Below are 23,354 nucleotides of genomic sequence, written 5' to 3'. Positions count from 1 at the left end.
GTGCGGCTGTATCGATATCCGTGCGTCTGCATCGATATCCGTGTATCCGCACGGATTTTTGATGTATAACTTATTATACCTTTTTAAAATTGGCGCGTGTCCAGAAATCCATCTAAGTACTTATTGTGGTCATATCGCAAACCGTGTGTCCGCACTGAGCATTTTTCTTCATTTCCTGCAAGTTAAAACCAAGCAAACACAGTAACTTGATTCTAGATGTATTATATTCACTTTATATTCAAAATACAAGATATTTTGTGTTATTTTGTGATAAAAATTAGATTGAATGTGTATATAATTTAGGTCTATCAGTCGCTCATGGTTGTTTTAAAAGTTTCTGCAGAGTTAATTGCGGAAATAAATATGCGAAAATTGTTATCATGATCCTTAAAATTATAGGGGTGTCAGAGGGCTATATAAGACTGATTTCCTAGAATAGAGGGTGAGAAAAACTTGTAAACACGCATGTAACTGCTATCAACAAAGCCGATTACTTTTTTAACCTTTTGTTTTTTTTTTAAAATAGCTTTACAGCCAAATTGCTGTTCACAAGGAATCGCAGAATCTGATCTGTGTTGATTAAGTACAAGTCCAGCACCCTGCACGTTCCAATGAAACTAAAACAAACCTATGAATTTTGATATACTATCAGGAATTGTATTGTTTGCCTCGCTGTAATGCGTGCATCACATATCTGATAAACAAGACTACAACGGGTTCAATTGGAATTTATGTCAAAACCCTCCATATATTTGTGAGGATGAGAATGCTATCAGACATTCTTGCAAAATCAAACTAACAGTTAAAAATGCATTTCAATTAGGGTTGATTTTTTGTTCCCGATATATTTCATTGCATCGATTTGAATAACCACCAAAGAACATGCTAAACTAACAGCTGCCAAATACCTAACCAACCGTAACTTGCACCGTCTTTCTTTTATGGGCATTGCCAATCCCCAGCAAGTATTTTCTTTTCATGCATAATTGCAAATGCATTATTAACTTATGATAATCACCAAAAATCTAGAGGGCCCTAAGAAAATCCTTTATTTAATAAAATATATATATAGCACATTAAGAAAATGTCAATTTTATAATTGGTCGGTTTTTGTAATGCAAACGATTCATTTCTCTACTTCTAACGCATACACAAGCGTATACCTAAATGACATTGTGTATACGTCAGAAATAGTGAAATGAATTTGCGCTGGAAAACTGACTAATTAAGAAGACATACATTTTTCATAAATAGGTTACATATTTTTTTTATGTTTTTAATAAAAGGTGAAATATATATATTTAAAATGAGTACTAGAAAAAACTATAAAAGGAATAAATTTGAGAGTTTTTGAAGTTTAGAAGGTTATATGATATTATGATGTTTACAGGGGGGGATATGTAATTTTGATTTTTCTTTTTTTGAAGGGGTAGTCATGAAATTCCTCCAACTTTTTTTGTCAGCATCTTTAAAAAAAAAAAAAAAAAAAAACAAAAACAAAAATCAGAATTAGAACCTTACTGGCCAATTATCGAATCTTAACATAAAAACATACCTATTATGCGTAGACTTCAGAAGTGTCACGCGGACTAGGTATGCGCAGACTGAATTTTTTTTTTTTCAGTGTAACATTTTAGTTTTCAAGTTTCGATACATAAGTGTACAAAGAAAACATCAGCTTCAAATTTTTTTTTATAATAAAATATTGATGCGTCTCTATTCATATTAATAAGGATATAAAAGATTAGCATGTCATCGATTGTTGAATATCTCTGTGTTCCTCATGTACTTTGCAGCAATTGTAGGAATGACAAATTCACAAAACAAAGGTTTTGTGATCTTTTAAATTCGAAAAAGACGAAATCTTTATGAAATGTGCAAGTTTATTTTTCACATTGTTTTATTTTAATATCATTTCAAATTTTCAATTCTTCTTATTAGTAAAACTTGGGGAAGCTAGTGCTCACTTTGTTATAATTTGGCGAGCTTTTGCCTAGAAAAGATCCAAACTTAATATACTTTTTTTCTGGAAAAATATCTAATTGTAAAATATTAGTCACGACTCACGAGACACATAAAACTGGCTTCCTACGCATAAATGATGAGAAAAATTTTAAATACGCATGCAATTGCTTTCAACTTTTAAAGTTTTAAAAGAGCCGGTTACTTTGTTAATTTCCTTTAAATAGCTTAACAACCAGATTGCATTTCATAAGGAACCATAGATCTGATCGAGTACAATTCCAGCACACCTGCATGTTGCAATGAAACTCAAACCAGCCTATGAAAGTATCGTTTGCCTTGCTGTGAAGCGTGTGCCACACATAAGATAAACGAGATAGACGAGATAGGAGTAGGTCCGATGGGCGTTGGACCTACTTTTAGGTTCAATTAGCTCTAACGCCGTACGATTAGCATTAAAATCTGTGCGCACGGAAATTGATACAAATACGTAAGAAATTTAATAAGAGCACACAAATCTTGATGCAATCAGATGGTCACTGCTCACTACATCCATCTAACCAAAGTAGGACTGCAATGGGTTTTGTGGGACAAATTTGTGCAAAATCAAACTGATGGTGACAATGCTCTTCGATTAGGTCTGGCAATTCACTCAGTCCATCTTTGAGAGAGAAACAGGAAAACCATACTCCGCTTGAACGAAATATTAAATTTGCATGTTTTTTTGCATCAATTTGAATAACTGCCGCAAGAACACGCTAAACTACCAGCCGTCAAATAATAACCAACTATAACTTGCAGTCTTGCATCGTCTTTATTTTACTAGAATTGCCAATTCCCAGTAAGTAATTTCTTTCATGTCTAATTACAAATTACTGCATTATTAACTATGGAAATCACCGAAAATTAGAGGGCGCTAAGATAATCCTTTACGAGTGCCAATATCTGCTCTACATCTGTTGCTTCTCCCAATCCTTCAAAAGTGATGCTGTCCATTCTTGCTTGAACACCAGAGATTGCCGACACGTCATTCAACACTTGTTTGGCTGCTCTGTCAATGCCAATTAACGAACTGCCAATACCGGTCAGGAGGCCTTGTAGAGATGGGCTTGGTTTTGACATCTCCACTAACCTAACCTGGAAAAGTAAAATAAAATCAGCAAGTTGCAGCATATTTTTGTTATTAAGCCCAAGTTAAGATTTTTTATGTTATAATTTAGCTGCTATAAGCTTCGCTTGGGAATTGAGTGTTGATAAATAAATAATTGACCTCATATACCTTATTTTGCAATCGATCCAACTGAGCAACAACCCTGAATAAGCTTAACTTATAAAATAAAACCTAATGTAATTCATCTTTTCATCAATTACCTAGAAATTCTTTCAATTATACTATCAAAAAAGAACAGGAAAAAGAGAACAAATATTACACAAAATAAAAGAAAAGGCCTTTCTGAAACCAATATGCAGTAGTTCACATCCATTTATTGTGGTATGTTTGGTTATGTTATCTAAATCTCAAAAGTGTAATAGAACCTTTCTATCCTGTGGAATATTAGCCTTGAGCTTGGCAATGGCAACAGCACGAGAGAATCCACCAATTGAATCAACCAATCCTCTTGAAGCTGCATCCCTGCCACTCCATACCCGCCCTTGGGCCACATTCTCCATTTCGTCTAGCTAGTTATCAGTTAGAACTCTATTAAATCCTTGCAACCAAAAAATAGAGTTCTAAAAAGGGTTGTATCTGGAGCTAACCAACCGAGAGAAAGGCAACTTCATTTTTAAGCTCTTAATAGTCAGTACTTGCACTCACTTTTTGGAGAGTGTAAAGCACTGGGCAATCACATATAAATTAACTAAGGTAGAACTATATTGTTATTATTATCCTCTGACAAGATTAAATCCAGGACTCTAGTTCCATGTTAACAAACCAAGTTTCTAATAATTTCAGGTCAGAGCAAACAGTTTTGTTACATTATACTCTCAATGTTTACATCCGTAGAATGTGAAAGCTTCTTTATCACAATATAGTTTGTATATCTTATGTGTCATGGTTTTGTTATCCAATGCTTACATCCATTGACCGTGAAAAGGCTGCTTTATCACGAAATTGTCTGTATGTGTGCTGCGTAGATTTTGCAAATAGCTCTGCTTCATCTGGTCTGTCAACAAAAGTTTTTCACTTGTAAGCAAACTAAAATCATAACAAACAAACAGAAAAGAAAATGAAGCAATCAAGGAAACAAAATGCAAAAGAAAAAGAAGATAAAATAAATAATATATAGCTTTGGTACTAGTGAGATTAATAGGAACCCAATACACCCAAATATCAAAGTTTTTTAAGACTAGAGCCAAGCAGGGCATACGGGTTAATTAATCCTAAAACACAACTATGGCACATATACTGCAAGTTATTACATCATAAAAGAAAAGAAATATTTCTTTCAATTTTACCTGAGGGGGCGTTGATCAGCAGCTCTGAACTCCGAAAATTTACCCCTTGAGAGAACTTCTTTGTTAAAACCAATTCTCTCATATAGCTTCTGTAATGAAAATCTTCCTGGAAGTAAAAGCATCATGATCAATAGAAAGCTCAAATGGAAAATTCAACCTCTATAATGATCAATAAGGAAAAGTTCCTTGCACGCCCCTACATAAAAGAATAGCAATGTCTCCTTGAACAAGAACTAGTTTATTTACTCCTTAAATACCCTCTCCACTTTAATTTAAATATTGAGACCATTCCTCCTTTTGGACCCAACCTCTTTAAGAAAAAGATTTAGGAATATATGGGAATATTTATAAAGTTCGGGATGAGATCTTTTCTCTTGATATCTTTTTTTTTTTTTTTTAAATGGAGAAGCTCAGAATTCTCACATCCACATGGATTTTGAAACTGGGACCTCTTGGAGGCCATCCTAGTACATCACAACTTGATATCATGTCATATCTCATTTTATGAGGCTATTTAGCGCAGTGTTATAAATAGCGGTATGCGCTCGTCGGACGGACAGGGTACTGCCAAGCGATTATTCGGGAATAATCGGGCATAATCAAGCATAATCGGCCGATTATTTGGGAAAATCCATGACGGTTAGATAACCGCCAATGACTAATTGGCCTAAATGGACATTTTTTACAACACTGATTTAGAGTATCGGGTTTGCACATGGTGCACATAGGAAAACATCCATGAAAACTAAAGAAGAAGACATAAATTATAACCTGTAACTACTCCAATAGAGCCAGTTAGAGTAAGCTTCTCTGCCACAATCACTGGTGCAGCCATGGCCATGTAGTAACCGCCACTTGCTGCCAGATCAGACATGGATGCTATCACCGGCTTTGATTCAGCAAGAAGTCGAATCTCTCTCCACATTCTACAAATACAAAGCTAAGAAAATAATTAGGTAAGATGATAAGAAATCTCATAAAGAAGACCACAAGTTCAATGAATAATAAAAGCAAAATCCATGGAGAGAAAGGAAAACAAACGGTTCAAGCAATAACATACAAATCAGAAGCAAGAGCATCTCCACCTGGGCTATCAATTCGTAATATTACTGCCTTGTACTTGTCTGACTCTGGAAAAACAAGCTGCTTGAAATTAATACTTCCATCTTAAGTCAAACTTTCTATTAAGCAAGATTTTCTGCAATTAAGCCTCAGTAAGACCTTAGGTGTACAACAAAGACCCAATTGTGAAACAGACACAAAACAAGGCAAGAACATGAGGAAACATAAATAAATATTATACAAATGTGTGATCAAACCGATCTGTACCAGCATTATCAGTAGATCAATTCGCAGAAATAATTCTGACAAAAAACATGGTACTTCCTTGCACTGAACTTACCTCTTACGGTGCGTAACTTCTCTATCAATTGTTCAGCTACTATACCAGAGCCAGGTGAGCTCAGGGGCCCAGGTGTTCGACTGATAGATCCTGATGCTCTTATCACTGCAATTTGTTCCCCACCTCCTCCTAGTCCAAGTGTCCCTTTCTTTACTCTAGAGTACTTGCTATTGGAAAAGATACCCACGCATGCACGCACACACACACACAGACAAAGAAGGTCAGGTGTCATATTGTAAACTGGGTAGATTTTTCAAACTACATTAATTGTAAGCTATAAACCACAGGAATATTTTCATTACCTATAATCAACAGTACGCAGACTTTTCTTGTCCTTCTGTCCTATTCTTTCCTTCAGCATTGATGAGATCTGCATCAAATAAAACAGATATTCCCCTATTAAAATTACATGCAAGGATAATCTGCATCCATCACATTCTTTACAGTCCCTTGATGCTGAACAATATTGTAACATAATCTAGTATCTCTTTACTTTAGATCATTGTTTAAACAAGTTGAGCATTAACTTTTGGTTGTGCTGCTACAGAGAATACATTCCCATTCTCATTTATGATTAACAACTTTTATGACATCAAAGAGGGGGGGGTGTTTAGAGAATTTGCACCTCATCATCGTACAATATATTTGTAATCCAACCTTCTTCTTTAAGTCTCTCGACTTGATAAACTCCTGAGTTTAGAAACTCCACAACATCCTCTCTACTCTTTCCTAGTACAGGTAAATTTAACACAGAATTCAATAAGACAACCGAAAAAAGAGTATGCAAAACAAATTCAAACAAAACAACAAATGGCCATGATATAAATTGCAAAAAAGCACCCCTCCCTTTTAATGAATTGCAATTTGGATTTCATAAAGAAAGGCGAGGTCCTTTTAATCTGGCATGTTAAGGGTCTTTTGCAAATTTGTCAGCAATCATGTACCTCGAGCAGAAGAAATAACATCCAGCCAATTTTCATATATATTGTCTAATAAAGCAGTTAGCATTTCTTTGACTTCTTCTGATATAGTCTTTCTCGCTAATTGGTCACCAGCACTTTTGTATTTTCCGATTCTTTGAATTTCAGGTTCCACGCCTATTTTCTCTAACAGACCTGTAAGGAAAGTGTGGTGGCTCAGATTAATCGCATATTTTTAACTCAACAGTTTGCCCAACCTGATTTTCTTCCAAGGAAGCTTCATACAGTACTAACAAAATAAACCTGGTGAAAATAGGTGGTGCTATATTCTTTTTAACAATTCATTCTATTTCTCTCAATTTTGACATTGAAAAGACAGGCAAAAAGATAATCCACATCTCAGATGAACCTAACATCCTGGGTTACCAAGTAGAACAATATATCATTCCAGCATATGATACACTCTACCAAAGGTAGATCCAGGATTTCCGCCAGGGTAGGGCAGGAATCGGATTCAAATAGCTTACACATTAAAATATTCAAGTTCAACTAGCTTATCGGGTTTAAATCCATTAACAAATAGGGTACTGGATGAAAAAAAAAAATAGTCTCTTGCATAATAAAAAATAACAAAAATAGTCAATCATTATATTGTGCATTAAGATGAATTTTTCTTTATCAGATAACTTGAGTTTCAATATATTTTTTATTTCTTAAAAGGTGAATAAAAAAAAAATGAACATAAAGGTTGATGGGGTTTTCAAAGAGATAACTGGTTAACAATTGACATCTGAGGTTTCCTTTTTAAAATTATAACCCAGTATCAATTCTAATTGAACGTTTTTATTTTATTATTAAATCTAATTGAACAGTTTGGGCAATAGTTTTGGCAATCACTAACAGAGAGAGAACTTCGCCAACTAACAGATTTAACCAATGGTTTTGGGCTTCGTGAATTAACAGAGTCAGAGAGCGAAATAACAGAATCAGAGTGCGAACTGTTTTGGGCTTTGATTTTTTTTTTTAACAGTGCTGAAAGTTTTGGGCTTTTAAGAGGGGAGCAACAAATTTCAGAAGGGGCAAAGTAAGTCCGGGCCCGTAATTCTCACAAAATTTCAAAATCCAGGGGGGGGGCAGTTGCCCCACCTCGGCCTTATTGGGTCCGCCCCTGCACGCTACTGCATATTATGCCACTTTTCTACAGAGTGTAACTAGGTGGTCATTGAGGGTAGATTGTGAAACATTTGGCATGTATATTCTTGACAAAAAGTAAAAGAACAACGTTACCTCTCAAAAAAGATTGCTGCACTGTCAAACCAAGTAGTGACACATAAGCACTTGGAGGGACATACAACTCACCACATGCACATGCCAGGTAATATTCCTTCTCTCCACAAATAGGCATGTAACCCACAACAAACTTCCCTTCAATAGAACAAAATAGAAGCTATTAATAACATGAGAGATGCAAAATGTAAATGTATATAAGATTTTGCTAAATCACAGTGCTGAAACTTCAGCACCACAAGCCAGTAGAAGACCTGTGATGCAGTACAGTAGTCATTACTGAGCCTGGCTTTGGTAGTGCATGAGAGTAATGATTTACGCCCAATTGAGCTTTTGATGCATACCTAAACCAGTTAACTTAAGAATCCAAAAAATCCATGTAATAAGATCAACTCTGATTGGGTTACAGGTTAACAAGATAACTGGTCAGTTGGGCTACAGATTGCTCGCACTCAGGTCTGTTTGTGTTTGAGTATAACATATTGCGGATCAGTTGGGTGAGGGTTGATTTGGGTTTGGTTAAGTCTGGATCAGGCCAATAATTCAATCTGTCAGATTTATAAGATCTAACAGTACACATCTGCTGTCCTCCCATATTCTAATACAGGCTGAACCAATAGATTACAATAACATGTAACAAAAGGAGTTGTATTGTATCATCTTTATAGATGGTACCTGATTTCTTGAAATCAATTATGTGCCTCCGTATTTCATCAACTTTGGCCCAGCCACATGAGAGTGGATTTATATGGATATATATACCAGATATACGAGGATCATATGCTGCCTTGTAAAAATTTTCACAAATTTGAGGTAGAGAGAGCCCCGATGCAAATCGTGATTTTAATTGATCAGATATCTGAAATTATTAGAGAGAGTTCATTATAACATAACATAAAATTGACAATTCTTTACATCTTTATTAGTAAGGCAGGCAAAACCACAGGTGACATGTATTAAACAGAGTTTGAGTGACTTGGTAAATTGATAGAAAAATCACAGAACAACAAATGAATTACCTCACTGATCATGTGATTACCTTCAATCAACTACATTTTTTTCTTGGCACATTATGGTGCATATTACACAGTGCTGCTAATTTAGGCTTAATTTATTATCGTCAAGTCAAAATCCCCTAGTTCCAACTAAATCAATTGAGTTTAAAATATAATAACCTGCCCACTGAGCTTCATTGAAAGAACGCTTCCCTTTCTGACACGCTGCCACGGAGGGGCGATAAGCATCCTCAGCTGGACCAAAGATTGGCGCCATAACCCGATCTCCTCCATCTCAAACTCCCCGCTGGGAAACTCCTCGGAAGCCTTGCTAGCATAGACCGATCGAAGCGCGCCATCGCCAGCCTCAACCTTCGCCTCTTCTATCTCCTTTGAGGAGGATTCGATGGCCCTCACCGTGAAAAGCAAGCGAAGGGGTCTGGTCGGAGGAGGAGGGGCATGGAGAAAGCAGCGGGAAAGGTGGGATGGGTTCGAAATCGAGGAGAGGAGGGAGGATGAGATGTTTGTGCGTGCGTGTTGGTGTAGCGAATGGAAGACGCGCGGAGATGGCTTGGAGAGAAGTATCTTCGCCATTAGCAGGGAAAGAACCAGAGAGGTTTCTCTCCAGCTGGTATACTTGGGTGGAGTGGGGTATTTACTATTTACTCACTCGGAGCAACGGAGAGTGCAGGAGTTACACGATGCGGTCAAAAATCTGTATAACTTCGTGTGCCGAACTGTACAGAATAGAACAAGTACGAAGACACAGAATGCAGTGACTCGCACTGTTGTAAATCGTCAGAAAGAGGCGCAGAGAAACTAGCTGAGGAGAGGATTGGGGGTGGCAAGGTCGCGTTGTTGCCACGTTAGAAAATTTTCTTGGACAGTCGGGCTTCGTTCGTTCTGGGCTCGTCTGCGTGGATCACTTTTGAAGAGCCAGTTGGTTTGAATGGAAAAGAAAAAAGAAAAAGGTTCGTAGGAGTGATATCTGAGTCGGATCTTTCGGGTAAAGATTTTAACAGATTAATTTTTGCTTCATGCAGCGCAGGGATAAGGATTTTAACGAATCCGTATTCTCTGCATTAACTCAAAAGGGAATTTCTTCAGTTAATTAATCTGAACCGTTCAATCTGTTTTAAAATACGAATAAATCTGTACTAATATTGAAAAACCTCTTATATTATAGTCAGGTGGTGAATTAGCTCCATTTAAAATTAAATGGTTGATATTTATTAACTCAAAAGATTGTTTTTTTTTTCAGTTAATGCAAAGAATACGAATCTGTATTCTCTGCAAGGGAATCTTTTTAATGCTTTGAATTGAACAGATTAATTTTTGAGTAAAGATTTTAAAGCTGCATGGAGTCAAAACTGCTCTGATAAAAATTTTACTCAATCTTTCGCCAGCTACTCAAAATTTTGAATTTACATTCGGATTGTTTCAAATTGGGATCAATTTGAATTGAGATGGAATGCAAGGTGTTCTTTTAATATTCGTGGCAAAATAGATTTGATCATTCGTATCTAAACTGAAAAATTTAGTTAATTTAGGGTCAACTTCAGAAGAAGGGAATGGAGGAGAAGGAACGGGAGAGCAGGGGAAATATCAGTATCTTACTCGCTCCACAAAAAAACACCGAAGGGGAAGTAACAAGCCAGAGGAACTCTATTACTCTAGACCCACCAATTTCGTCCCTCCCGAATCGGGGAGTAGCGGAGAGAAAAGGGGCCCCACCAGTGTATCTACCAGTAATACCCTTCCCGCCTCTGTCGAATTTTCATTTCATTTTCCCTCGCAGAGCATGAATCACTTTCGTTTTCCCTCTCTATTGGCGCAGTGCTTCCTTTTCTCTCAACAACTCCATCATCGCACGTAAGTTCTCCTCCCAAGTTATATTTCTTATATATTGATTTGTTAGTATGAATTAATATTTTTTTTTTAGTAAAAGTTGGAGGTCAAGTCACCCAACTATTTAATACATTTGTTATTATAACAAATGATTTTTCCCATCTGGGTTTCGAATCCATAACCTCTCATATAGAGATCATGTGTCTTTGCCACTAGATCAAAGGCTAGTTCTCATGAATTAATACTTTAATTTCATATTGTTGCTTCTTTAATGTCTGTTTTGTCAAGAAATAGGTATAACAACAATAGTCTTTGGTAAGTTGTTAAAAACAACAAATTCTGATGCACTCAAGGTACTCAAAGAAATGACGAAATCAAAATTTGATGTGAAACAAATTTCTGATTGCCATCAAGTTATGTCAGGTTCAATTTGTAGTAGATATCAAAGAATTTGCAATAAAAAAGTGCTATGGTCACAAAATCACACTGATGCACTTTAGAAATTGTGTCATGTAGAAAATGCATTGCTTTCTCTATTCACCTGCTGATGCCTTTTAGAAATCATGTCATGTAGAAAATCTATTGCCTTCTCAGTTTCACCTTTCCTGCACAGCCCATATATAAGTTATATAGTTGTGTAGAAAATTTCACAATTTCACCATTCTTGTATAATCAGAGTCTAATAAGACTGCTATGGTCACAAATCAGGTTGATGCCGTCAAGAAATCATGTCGTGTGGAAAATTTACTGCCTTCTCAATTTCACCCTTCTCGCACAACTTCTTGCACAGCCCTATATAAAAGTGTTATAGTAACAGCATCAGGTTGATGCCCTTTAGAAATCATTTCATGTAGAAAATCCATTGCCTTCTGAATTTCACCTTTTTTGTACAATTTCTTGTGCAGCTCCATATAAGAGTGTTATAGTCACATCAACAGGTTAATGATAAGTATTCTAATCATACGTAAACATCCGAGAGCATTGCTATTATTTCATTCTAAAAAGTAAAAATTAAGCATTGAATTATAAATTAACTATCTGGATCATTGTCACAAATAAAAATTTAAGGGCTCACTTGTCACCAACCAAATTTTAGGAACTCATGATGATATGATCAAGAGACAACTAAATTTTATTCTCTCATTTACAAGAATCTTAACATAAGCAATAATTAAAAATATAGTCCAATGGGTCTTAAATAACAATTTGAATCAAAATCGAAGAAATATAACTTCTAAGATTTATTCTGAACTATTATTATCGACTCAAAAAATAAACCTTACTTTTTTAATCCAACTTGTTTGATGTAAATGAGATAATTATAATTAAATATATATTTTATATAAGATGAATTGACAAAAATATCGATGAAAGACAAATTTAAATCAGGTCAATTCCAAAATCTATTTTCTTTAAAAGAAATCTAAATTTGTATTATTTATGTAAGAAGACGAGATTAGATTATATTTTCAAACATCCTTTAACAAGCCGTTTTCACATATTTCAAGAAAAAAATACGTTGAAAAACTGTAAAAATACCTGGCCATTTTGGTTAAAAAAAAAAAAAAATTCAGAACTAAAATGACATTTCGATTTTTATAATTTTTGTAAAAAAAAAAGTAATCTCGTTAGTTTCATAATTTTTTTTTTCTAATTATGGTTTATAAAAAAAAATCAATAAGAATCGCGTAAGTTTACAGTTACCTGAAAAAATCAACAAGGCCTAGGCCTAACCATGCATCATGCTTCCTCGCCTGTTAAATTCTACCGTCCGATCCCTTCCTTCCCTAGATCGACGGTGGAAATTAATCTTTTGAAATATCAACGCGTTTGGGTCTCGCCACATCGGGCTTTCTAAAACAACCCAATCTACTTACGCTAGGTTTTGCCCCAAGGAACCTTCTCGCCGCCTCTCTCTGGAATTATATATAGCTACCCATTCCCCTTTTCCATCTGCCGACTTCATCCCACGATCGAGAGAAAGAAGAGAAAGAAGAGGTATTAGGGTTTCGTTTGCGGCGATTTGTGAAGGTGAGCAGATCTATCCGATCTTTTCATTTATTCATTAGTTTACGGAGTTATTTAATTGTCGACTCTTTAATCCAATCAGAATTTTTAATAAGGTAGAATTTATCTTATGCTGGTCGATCTAATTGCTAATTACTTTCGAGGCATTGACTTGTGTAGAAACGGGTAGAGTTCTTGCTAATCCCGCCCATAGATATTCTTTCTTTTTCCTAGATTTGTTATTTAATTAGGATTTAGGTCCATTATATACCAGCTCTCAAGAAAAGAGCTGCAGCTTCTGGTGGCAATTGTCATTGTTATTGCACGGTAAAGTAAGAATATATTTCTAGATCTGTTAGAAGAATGAGTTTTGCAATTCCAAGTTCCTGTTGTTTTTTTGTTTTGTTCTAGCGTGTTAGAATATGTGTTTGCTGAAATGTGTTACTCTCTGAAGAAAGAAACACAAGTACCTTTTTGGATTGGTTTAGTAGGTTCAAGTACAATAACAAGGGATTAGCTTGGGGAATAAGTTACAGTAAAACGTGAATAGGTTTGAATTGTGATAGGTTCTCTCAGTATTGTAGTAAAGCCTAATTTGATTTTGGAAGTAAATTGTTTCAGCAATTGATATCCAGTAGCACATTATTTTCCGTGCTAATAGTATTCTTTAATGTGGTTGTAAAGTGCAAGTTGGTATTTACTTCTTTCTAGTTTATTTGCAACCTTTACATATCTAATTTAATAACTGTTCTATATGTTTATTCGCATGGTTTGAGATAGTTGTTGAAGTGCTAACAGTATCCTACGACCTTTATATATCTAATTGGACACTTGTTCTATATGTTTGTTTGGTATTAGATAATCGTTGAATTAGTAACCGAATCTTAGGTCTTATAGTTAATATAATAGTACTACCATTACCACTGTGAATTTTTTTTAAGTGTGGAGTTATTAGCAAATTAAGTAATGGTGTGATAAGTTACTGAAAATAGCTTAATCCTTTCTAAAAGATTCAAGTTCTTATACTAATTATTTATTGCATTTCCCCGCTTAACAATTGTTCCATTGTAATATTGTATCCTGTCATGACTCATAGGTAGCATTTTACAAAGCTGTTCTATAACTTTTCTTAGCAGCAAAATAGCTTTCAATTTACCGTGTTTGAACCATTAATTTGCAACAATTCTTTCCTTTTATATACAACAATCCTTGGTTTCTGACACTTTTTCAATTTTCAACAATCCAGTGAGCAACAGATCAATCTAATTTCGAATTCCAGAGCCAGCAACAGTGGAGGGTGTCACGAGCAGGGCTTTTTTTATGTCTGGGCAGGCCAATTCATTCCTCTTGGGATCAATCGGGTTGCTTGGCGAGTATTTTCTCGCCCCCAGAAAAAAACCTCTCTCCTCCTTTGAACTCCCCACCCGCATACACTATCTCCAGTCCACATCTTCTCCAGTTGAGCACCTGTTCTTTTCCAAACCGCATCAAAGCTACATCTGAAAACTAGTTACTCCCTGCTTTTCAACATGGCTCTCCTAAACATTGGCGCTGCAAACAGCGATGATGCCTTCTACCGGTACAAGATGCCGAAAATGATCACAAAAATTGAAGGTCGTGGTAATGGCATCAAGACAAACATCGTCAATATGGTTGATGTTGCCAAGGCCTTGGCCCGGCCTGCCTCTTACACAACTAAGTACTTCGGGTGTGAGCTCGGGGCCCAGTCAAAGTTTGATGCAAAGACTGGGACTGCACTGGTTAATGGGGCCCATGATACTGCCAAACTGGCTGATCTTCTTGAGAACTTCATTAAGAAGTATGTGCAGTGCTACGGTTGTGGCAATCCTGAGACTGACATCCTCATATCCAAGACTCAGATGATAAGTCTCAAGTGTGCTGCCTGTGGGTTCATATCTGATGTGGACATGCGGGACAAGCTGACAGGTTTTATTATAAAAAACCCACCTGAGGTCAAGAAAGGGAAGGATAAAAAGGCAATGAGGCGTGCCGAGAAAGAGAGGCTCAAAGAGGGTGAGGCCATTGACGAAGAACAGAAGAAGCTGAAGAAAGATAGTAAGAAGAAAGGTACCACTGCTACTACCAAATCTTCTAAAAAGAAGGCAAATGGTTCTGACGAGGAGCACTCTTCTCCAGCTGGAAGCCAGGCTGGTGATGCTGAGGTCACAGCTGAGGAAGAGGAAGACGATGTTGAATGGCAGACTGACACCTCAGCAGCTGCTGCTGAGCAGAGGATGAGGGAGCAGCTCAGTGCTGTCACTGCTGAGATGGTCGTGCTCTCCACTACAGAAGAGAAGAAACCACCACCACCAAAGCCCGAGAAGAAAGATGTTGTCTCGAAAACTGTATCTGAAATTAAGAACAAGCTGAAGGAGGGAATGAAACCAAGTGAACTCAAGGCCTGTGCTGGCAGTCTGGCCGGTACTTCTCAAGAGGTCATGGATGCAGTTGTTGAAGCTCTTTTTGATGGGGTTGGAAAAGGTTTTGCGAAAGAAGTGATGAAGAAGAAGCCCTATATCATGGCTGTGGTGAATGACGAGGAGTCACAGATGCGATTGCTGAGAGCAATAGAGGGCTTATGTGCCAGGTGCAGTGCAGAGGCACTGAAGGAATTGGCTTTGGCTGCCAAGGATCTGTATGATGCTGATTTGCTTGAAGAGGAGATTATTGTCAAGTGGTACGAGGAGGGTGTGGCTGGTAAGAACAAAGCAGCCCCTATCTGGAAGAGTTTGAAGCCGTTTGTTGAGTGGCTCCAGAATGCTGAGTCTGAGTCTGAGGAGGAATAGTTATATTCCTGTTATTTGGGAAATATGAATGGTACTTCAGTATTTTAATTAATACTGTGTTTTGCTTCTGAATTATTATTGTGGTATGTTTGAGTTGTTTTTGTTTGGGGATGTTCGTGTGACCTGTTGTTGTCATGTTTGGTGTATGTGTCTGGCAGATTGGGTGGTGGGTTATGAAACTTCATTCAGATCCTGTGATGTTTCTAATTAATACGTCGTGTTTAGACTTTTATATGGATTGTCTTTTTTAAGTTTTTTGGGGATGTCTGTGTTGCATTAAATGATGTGGTTCTGTTGTATGGTTCAGTTTGATCTTTTCTTCGTGATACATATCATCAGGAGAATGCCGGTGATTAAAGAATAGAACTATTCTGTCATGAAACAACTAATTATAAATTATCTTGACAGAATATAAGTATTCTATCAGGAAGGAATTTATTTATAAATAATCATTGTGTACTGTGGGATGGATGCCTGCAGTGGAGAAAGATGTCAATACATAAATAGCAGGGTTAGGTGATTGGACAGTGAGGATTTACATTTCGACTGAGATACTGTTTCCAGAAATAGCAGGGTCATATTGGTTGCTTTATAACCGCTAAATTGATATCAAATCCATGTATTATTAGGTCTCCAATTTAGACTATGTTACTTTGATAGGTTGTTATGTACCTTCTTAAAAGAAACTGAAGTGGTTGTTGTAGACATTGTGTTCTACAGTTCTAGTTTGAGCTGTACTAGTAATCAATTCCAAATTAATTTGTTAAGAAATATGCGTCTGAACATGAGATCACAACAACTTACTGTTCATGTTGTGTGGTCCCAACTCCCATCCCCATCCCCCGGCCCTCCCAATTGACAGCTAAATTAATTTACAAAAAGAAGCTGCAGTACTGATCTATAATGATAACTGTTGACTCCTCCAATGTTATTTTGTACAGCTACTGGGACTCTGGGAGATGTATAATATATGGGGAGGGTTCAAGTATCTTTATTTTTTTGTCTATAATTGTCTTTATTTTTAAAAACTTTAATAGTTTGAAATTTAAAACTTAAAATAAAATTATTGAATGCGATATATGTTATTTTCTCTCTGTGTTCATAAAAAAATATCACATTTCAATTTTATTTTTATGTGAATCAATAAGTTAAAAAATTAATGTTTCTGAATTATTCACATTAGTACATTTTTTACAAGTTTTTGATGACAACCAAAATAAAGTTGAAATGTCATAGTGTTTTGTTAGAGAAATGTTAACGCAAGAATAATTGGGGAAGGTTGATGCGGGGATCATTGAGGGCTGTAAAAGAGGTGATCATATCAAGTTACGCATGCAAGTATTAATACCTTATTTTGCAGGTATATTTATACTTATGAAGATTAACGCATGACAAATGTGGCAAGTGAAAAAGGAAAATTATATAATTAGTGAGGACTATAGTACAATTTTGTTTTAATAAAAATGTGGAGATAAATTGGAGAATAGAGGTGTGGGAATAGTTATAATTATTCTATTTCTAAATTAATGTAACGGGCCACCGCACACGTAACCCGTTCAATAAAAAATTTCATATGAAATTGCCTCATAACTTGCTTGGTTTCCAGAACCATGTATGCGATAATTTATATGAAATTGCCTCAGGCTTACTTTGACGTTGTTAGATCTTAGCATTTCCTTTAAAAAAAATTGAAAGTCCACTTTGAATTTTCAAATGGATAAATTCCATAAATTAAAATTTTGTCAACCGCCAAGTGGGACGTGATGACTTGGACAAGCTACCTGTTGCACCCAGACTTCGCCTGAAATTACATTGGTGGACAAATATATTGAACCAAATTGAAGATTAAATGCATTACCACATAATTAAAAGGCAAAGACTCCAATTATTTGGCTTTTGTCAGGGTATTATTGACTATTGGAACTAAAAATGTTTCCAAAATTTATAAATATTTAGAACTTTAGTCTTTGAAAGCATCTATATCCATGGTATTATTAGAGTTTCTAATTTAATGTGAGAGTTTGTAATGCAGTTTTAGAAATGTGAGAGACTCTCTTATATTAAGAAACTATTTATAAATTTTATGTTGGCTAAATAATTGGTTTAAATTATTTTTTCTTCTTAATTTGTTGCTAATGTGGTTTAATAGATGCTTTAAAATTAATTTAAGAGATATAAAATTTAGAAATTTTAAAGACATTTATTTCTAAAAAATAGTTAGCAGTTATTTAGAAAAAATAGACGCTTTGTATTCTTCGTTTGATTCGAAAGAACAGAAATTAAAAATCCTAATCTTGACCGAGAGTAAGCCCGACCAGCGAGACCACATGATCTCAATGGCAATGTTGACAATTAAACCAAAATCCAGGGGCAAACCCATTCAATAATAGTATACAGTACTGTAAGTCTTTTCCTCATTTTTTTTCTTTTTGCCATTTCTGGTTCGAGTAGAACAAACATAAACTGGGAAGTTCAATTCGAATTTGATAAATTAAAAAAAAAAACTAACAAAATTACATAGAAGAGGAGGGGAGAGCGTTTCTGAATACAAATTTTAAATTGAAGGTTTCTCCAATGGATTTGTTGCGCTCGATAGATTGGGAGAGAGAAGCCTTTCCCGCGTACAGAGACTTCCTTGCTATCCCTTTGTTCGCTCTCTTCTTCCCCACCGCTCGGTTCTTCCTTGATCGATTCCTATTTGAGGTTTGTTCGTTTTATTTTTTTTCAGAGTCACTTTCAGCTCAGTAAAGCTGGGACCATGATTGCTTATTAATTACTGAATTATGCGATAATTTATCATGCCTTCGTAATTGACCAGAGTTCGTTAGTTATTTCCTTCAGATTTAATTCACATTTATGAATCCAAAGAAGATGGAGATTATGTAAAATAACTAAATTTTTATATACCAAGGTGCTAAACAAAAATTGAATCTACTCTGTAAAATTCCTTTCAAGATGTTGAATGCCTAAAGAAATCTGTAGTAATGTTTAAAGTATCTTCTGAATTTAATTATTACTTCTTTGAAAATTATGTAGAGAGTGGCGAGGAGATTTGTCATTGGAAAGGGTCAAGAAAAACTCGGTATTACACCAAGTGAGAGTCGAAGAAAGATAAAAAAATTCAAGGAGTCAGCTTGGAAATGCATCTATTTTCTTTCTGGAGAGGTTCTAGCTTTATTGGTAACGTACGATGAGCCTTGGTTTACAAATACCAGAAGCTTTTGGGTGGGGCCTGGTGATCAGGTCTGGCCCGATCAAAAAATAAAGTAAGAAACAAAAAACTCCATTGCTAATTTTAGCGCATACATATTTTTTAGTATCGTCAGATAGTGAGCTTGACTGAGAATTTTAAGCAGACGAGAATAAAAGAAAATGGTAAATTAGGTCTGTTTGTACTGACATGAGGTTTCGGCTGGTCTATAAATGGTACGGCAAGGTGGAAGTACCCAAATCAGAGACTAAAATGCTGGTGATCAATGAGTTTCTGAGCTGAATTAATGAACCAAATCCAAACAGAGGCACAATTCTATACATTTTAGATCCGATACTGATCAAAAACCTAAAGTAAGAACAGATGACACGCATGACGCAAGGCTGGCATGAATTGAAGACAACAATGCTTGAACTAATTTTTTCTTCTTTTTTTCTCATTTCATCAGATTAAGATTGAGGACAGTTTACATGTATGTTGGTGGATTTTATGTGTATTCCATATTTGCCCTCATGTTCTGGGAAACCAAGAGGTCTGATTTTGGGGTTTCAATGATTCATCACGTGTCATCTGCTGTTCTCATAGCTTTATCGTACATATTCAGGTTTGGTCATTTTCTTTTATGCAACCTATAGTAAAATTAGGTATAATTGAGGGTTATTTAGAGTATAGCTCACTTGAGGTTTTAATCTAGCTTCATTAGAGGCGCAGTTGAATATTCATAAAACCAGATTGCCAAATTTATTGGGGCTTAATCTATCTGCATTAGAGGCGTAGTTGAATATTCAGCAAACCAGGCTACCAAAATTACATTTTGTTGAATATTCATCTATATAATTCGTTTTTCTTTCAAATTACATCCAGCATCATTCTCCCTTAAAGGACCCTGGATTTATGGTATTAACAATTAATATAAAATGTTTTTAAGTTATTTGCAAATCATAAAGAACCATTGGTTAAAATTTTGATTTAAAGCACCATGCCTAAGTTGCCGATTGCATTTTTTTGTTGACAGAACTAATTTTAACTATGTAAAATGTCTTGTCTGAGGTTAGGACAGAATTCTCAACATGTAATGCAATTTACCTTTCCAGAACACCAGATTGAAAAAATTAGTACTGTTTGAAGAATTTCAAAAAAGTTGGCTCCCAGTTCCCAAATATGACAAGTATTTGATGTTTTGTGCAAATATCACAAAGCTGTGTAATTTGCAAAAGTGATAATTCTCGATTGCCATTCCAAATTTCAATCTATCCATCAACTTTCTCAAAATGAAATTAGAAAACACTATTAGATTTCAACACAATACTTCGATATTATCTTGATCAGATTTGCAAGAGTCGGCTCAGTCGTATTAGCAATTCATGATGCCAGTGATGTATTTTTGGAGATTGGAAAAATGTCAAAGTATACCCATTGTGAGTTGCTTGCCTCCGTTGCATTCGTTCTCTTTGTTCTCTCATGGGTTCTGCTTCGACTGATTTACTTCCCCTTTTGGGTTTTATGGAGCACAAGGTAATTTAATTTCTCAAGTTTTGTTCAGTTCAAAATAGTAAATCCTAAACCCTGGCAATGTACTTTAAACATACAAGAAGAGCTCTCTTGCCTGATACCAAGCAAATTTCACGCGTATTTGGGTTTTATGATTTGTATATAAGAGTTAAAACTTCATAAATAGGAATCAGTTAGAAGCTATCAATTGATTTATCGCTCTTGCCCGTAAAGCTGACCTGTCCCATTTTATTTATAAACTATTTGTATATTTTGTGGTAATTAAATTTTAGTCAGAACTGTCTATGTTGGGTTTACATTTGGTGGTAGAATCCTGGTTCAAATGGACAACTAATGTCATATTATTGCTAGAATTGGCATCCATCTTTAACAGAAGGATTATGGGTGCTACTACTGTTACAAGTTAGGAATGCCTAGGGACCTAAATGGTAACCTTAAAAGGCCACATTCATGTAATTCAAAGGATAAATGAGTATATTACTTTATGCATCGCAATTAGGAGAGAAGCATTTTGTATTCATGTATTTTGGTATGACACATATATGTCTCAGTTATGAGGTCCTTCTGGCTCTGGATAAAGAGAAGCACAAATTTTGGGGACCGGTATACTACTATGTATTCAATACCCTTCTATTTGCTTTGCTTGTTCTGAACATATACTGGTGGGTTTTGATCTACCGCATGCTGGTCAAGCAAATACAGTCGAAAGGTCATGTAGGAGAAGATGTTCGATCAGGTTGGTATCTTAGTTTATGAATTACTTCTAATTAAACTATTTTTAATGCCAGTCTTGTACTTGATCCACTCTATTGTGCATGAGTGTTGATTTTGCTTTGGAATTATAGTCCCTCTTGTGATTTTTGGTGTAGATTCTGAAGATGAGGAGCATGAGGATTGATTACAAGCGAATTCGTGAAAAATGGAGACAAAGAAAACTACTGAAAAGATTGACATGTCTTGTATTTTTAGTACATTTCCTCTTGAAATGTGGTCAAGTGTACATTTATTTGTGAAGAAGAGAAGTCGGTCATCTCAGACCTTTCGTTCTAGTGTTAACTCTCGTCGATTTACCTCAGATGTAGTCTTTTTCTGCCTGATGTTTCCTGAATTTGTTGCAGGAACAAATGAAAATTACAAGATTTATTTATTAGCAAAGTCTCTCTCCCTCTCTCTTTATGAAAACTTGGCAGAGGCTGCCAAGGCTTTATTAGCACAAAACAAGATCAGTACATGTAACAATTAAGCGCAAATATAAATTTTAAAAACAGAACATACAACTCTCTCTCATGGGCTTCCTCTCTCACTCGCTCACACTTGCACACGCACACACATACGGAGCACTGTTCAGATAGTGTGTGCATCAGCATAAACAATGTGCAGGGTCGTAACAATGTGCGAGATAGTGAATCTGGTTCAAATTCAGCTAATCGGATACTAGATAAAAAACCATAAGCAATATAAAACGAGTTTCTATATATAATCAGAGTACACAGTCTGGTCAGAATATAATACAACAGAAGTATCTCATCCGAATACCAACCATGAGGCCTATCCTAAATCTATACAAACAAAACATATCTAGGGTCATGTAATGGTAAGCTACTACGGCCTACTACTCGCGTGCCTCTCCGGAATCAGTCGCACCAGTATCTGTAAAATAACCCGAGGGGTGGGGGTGAAAATAAAACTCTCAGTGCGAAATTTGCCACAGTTAGATTATTGGACTTGTAATCAAACTCCATATTCAACAATGAAACCCAAACCAAAATAGTTCAAACAGATATATATTCATAAATAACAGAATGCCAATGCTCGACAACAATTAATCCAATTTGAACCACAGTTAACAGAATTTCCAAGATGAATTTCAAACACAACATATATTTGGCTTAACTCGACTCATGAGGGCTTGTAGCAACTACAGATGTTCTTTCGAGCCGGACCCTTTATCAAACCCACATCTGTAGGGTCACTGACGCCTACAGATGGCCCACCGAGCTGGACCCTTTATCTGACACCCATCTGCAATTGCTTGGCTTAACCGTTTATTAAGGTCTGGTTCAAGTCACATAAAGAAAATCCTCTTTAGAATCGTTTCCAATATTCGTAATATTCAATTGACCTTCCAAATGCATTAACACGTAGGAGAATGCCACCGAGCCACAGACGTTACACACTAGTCACCCACGATTCTAATTCACACATCATAACATAATCACCCTCCCTCGTCCCAACCGGTACTGGGAAACATTGAGGGCCGTTCACCTAAGGCCATTTAGGATCCTGGGAATCAAAGCCAACATACAGCCCGACTTTGCAAATTCATTGGATCCAAGTGCTTAACTTCGTAAATCCATTCACATAAATATCAAATCGTGGTGACTTTCAATCCAATCAGATCATAATAGATCGACACAACCTACAACCATACCAGCATGCAAATCACTCCAGTCACATCAATTCGAGTTTAATTTGATTAGGCTATGCAAATGCTTTACACAATTCAATGATGCAATCAATGATATTCAACATGACAAACGAATACACAGTTTAATTCCTGAAAATAAAGTATCAAACAAGTCCAAGAATCCCGCTCCTGGTTACGACGAGCGTACCGCTTAATTAAGGATCAGATGTCTCGAAGTGTCCCGCAAGATCTTGCTCGACCGAGTCTACGTCTATATTACACATATACTTGGTTTAACTTTAGTTCGGTGGTCTATACGTTTACTTTAGTGTATTAATGGTTGGTACATCCCTTACTCAATTCTTTTCGGTTCCCTCTTTCTTATTAACCATCTCTACAACTGCACATATTTGCATCTAGGCCCTCTAGCCATATACAATCCAATTTGGTAACAATTTAGGTACCAGTTCTCTATTTTGGTTCTCGTAACAATTCGATTTACCGATTGGTTAAACCCTAATTTGGTCAAAACCTCAAAT

General features: G+C 36.0%; 3 protein-coding genes across 4 annotated transcripts; 2 read left to right on the top strand and 1 right to left on the bottom strand.

Moving 5' to 3' along the window:
* Positions 1 to 2,655: 2,655 nt before the first annotated feature.
* On the bottom strand, positions 2,656 to 9,677 carry SPPA (signal peptide peptidase). The gene is made up of 13 exons (XM_078303286.1): positions 9,204 to 9,677; positions 8,704 to 8,887; positions 8,029 to 8,166; positions 6,766 to 6,936; positions 6,447 to 6,550; positions 6,124 to 6,191; positions 5,822 to 5,988; positions 5,480 to 5,549; positions 5,191 to 5,345; positions 4,420 to 4,525; positions 4,040 to 4,127; positions 3,499 to 3,642; positions 2,656 to 3,099 (listed from the first exon to the last, which is right to left on the bottom strand). The coding sequence occupies exons 1-13, from the start codon at positions 9,615 to 9,617 to the stop codon at positions 2,869 to 2,871; spliced, it is 2,040 nt and encodes a 679-aa protein (XP_078159412.1). The 5' UTR covers positions 9,618 to 9,677; the 3' UTR covers positions 2,656 to 2,868.
* A 3,074-nt stretch (positions 9,678 to 12,751) lies between these two features.
* LOC144555220 (eukaryotic translation initiation factor 5-like) lies at positions 12,752 to 15,915 on the top strand. Its single transcript, XM_078303476.1, has 2 exons — positions 12,752 to 12,902; positions 14,125 to 15,915. The coding sequence occupies exon 2, from the start codon at positions 14,408 to 14,410 to the stop codon at positions 15,683 to 15,685; it is 1,278 nt and encodes a 425-aa protein (XP_078159602.1). The 5' UTR covers positions 12,752 to 12,902; positions 14,125 to 14,407; the 3' UTR covers positions 15,686 to 15,915.
* Positions 15,916 to 18,093: 2,178 nt separating this feature from the next.
* On the top strand, positions 18,094 to 21,563 carry LOC144555588 (ASC1-like protein 1). 2 transcript variants are annotated; one of them, XM_078303982.1, is made up of 6 exons: positions 18,094 to 18,388; positions 18,722 to 18,951; positions 19,345 to 19,500; positions 20,226 to 20,411; positions 20,960 to 21,144; positions 21,278 to 21,563. In XM_078303982.1, the coding sequence occupies exons 1-6, from the start codon at positions 18,260 to 18,262 to the stop codon at positions 21,304 to 21,306; spliced, it is 915 nt and encodes a 304-aa protein (XP_078160108.1). In that variant the 5' UTR covers positions 18,094 to 18,259; the 3' UTR covers positions 21,307 to 21,563. The 2 variants fall into 2 exon arrangements, with proteins under 2 accessions (XP_078160108.1, XP_078160107.1); XM_078303981.1 differs by having other exon boundaries at positions 18,103 to 18,388; positions 20,960 to 21,156; positions 21,287 to 21,457.
* The last annotated feature ends 1,791 nt before the right edge of the window (positions 21,564 to 23,354 follow it).

This window comes from Carex rostrata, chromosome 6 (assembly GCF_964058835.1).
Source record: "Carex rostrata chromosome 6, lpCarRost1.2, whole genome shotgun sequence".
In the NCBI taxonomy this organism is placed as follows: domain Eukaryota; kingdom Viridiplantae; phylum Streptophyta; class Magnoliopsida; order Poales; family Cyperaceae; genus Carex; species Carex rostrata.
Note: the sequence above shows the minus strand (reverse complement) of the source record. Positions and strands in the feature narration are given on the sequence as shown.

Excerpts from the sequence above, each read along its gene's own strand:
- SPPA (XM_078303286.1), bottom strand. The coding sequence starts at position 9,617 with ATGGCGAAGATACTTCTCTCCAAGCCATCTCCGCGCGTCTTCCATTCG. Across the intron at positions 6,937-8,028 it reads GCAGCAATCTTTTTTGAGAG|GTCTGTTAGAGAAAATAGGC; the intron begins GTAACGTTGTTC and ends CTTTCCTTACAG. Across the intron at positions 3,643-4,039 it reads CCTTTTCACGGTCAATGGAT|CTAGACGAAATGGAGAATGT; the intron begins GTAAGCATTGGA and ends ACTGATAACTAG.
- LOC144555220 (XM_078303476.1), top strand. The coding sequence starts at position 14,408 with ATGGCTCTCCTAAACATTGGCGCTGCAAACAGCGATGATGCCTTCTAC.
- LOC144555588 (XM_078303981.1), top strand. The coding sequence starts at position 18,260 with ATGGATTTGTTGCGCTCGATAGATTGGGAGAGAGAAGCCTTTCCCGCG. Across the intron at positions 18,952-19,344 it reads TGGCCCGATCAAAAAATAAA|ATTAAGATTGAGGACAGTTT; the intron begins GTAAGAAACAAA and ends TCATTTCATCAG. Across the intron at positions 19,501-20,225 it reads GCTTTATCGTACATATTCAG|ATTTGCAAGAGTCGGCTCAG; the intron begins GTTTGGTCATTT and ends TATCTTGATCAG.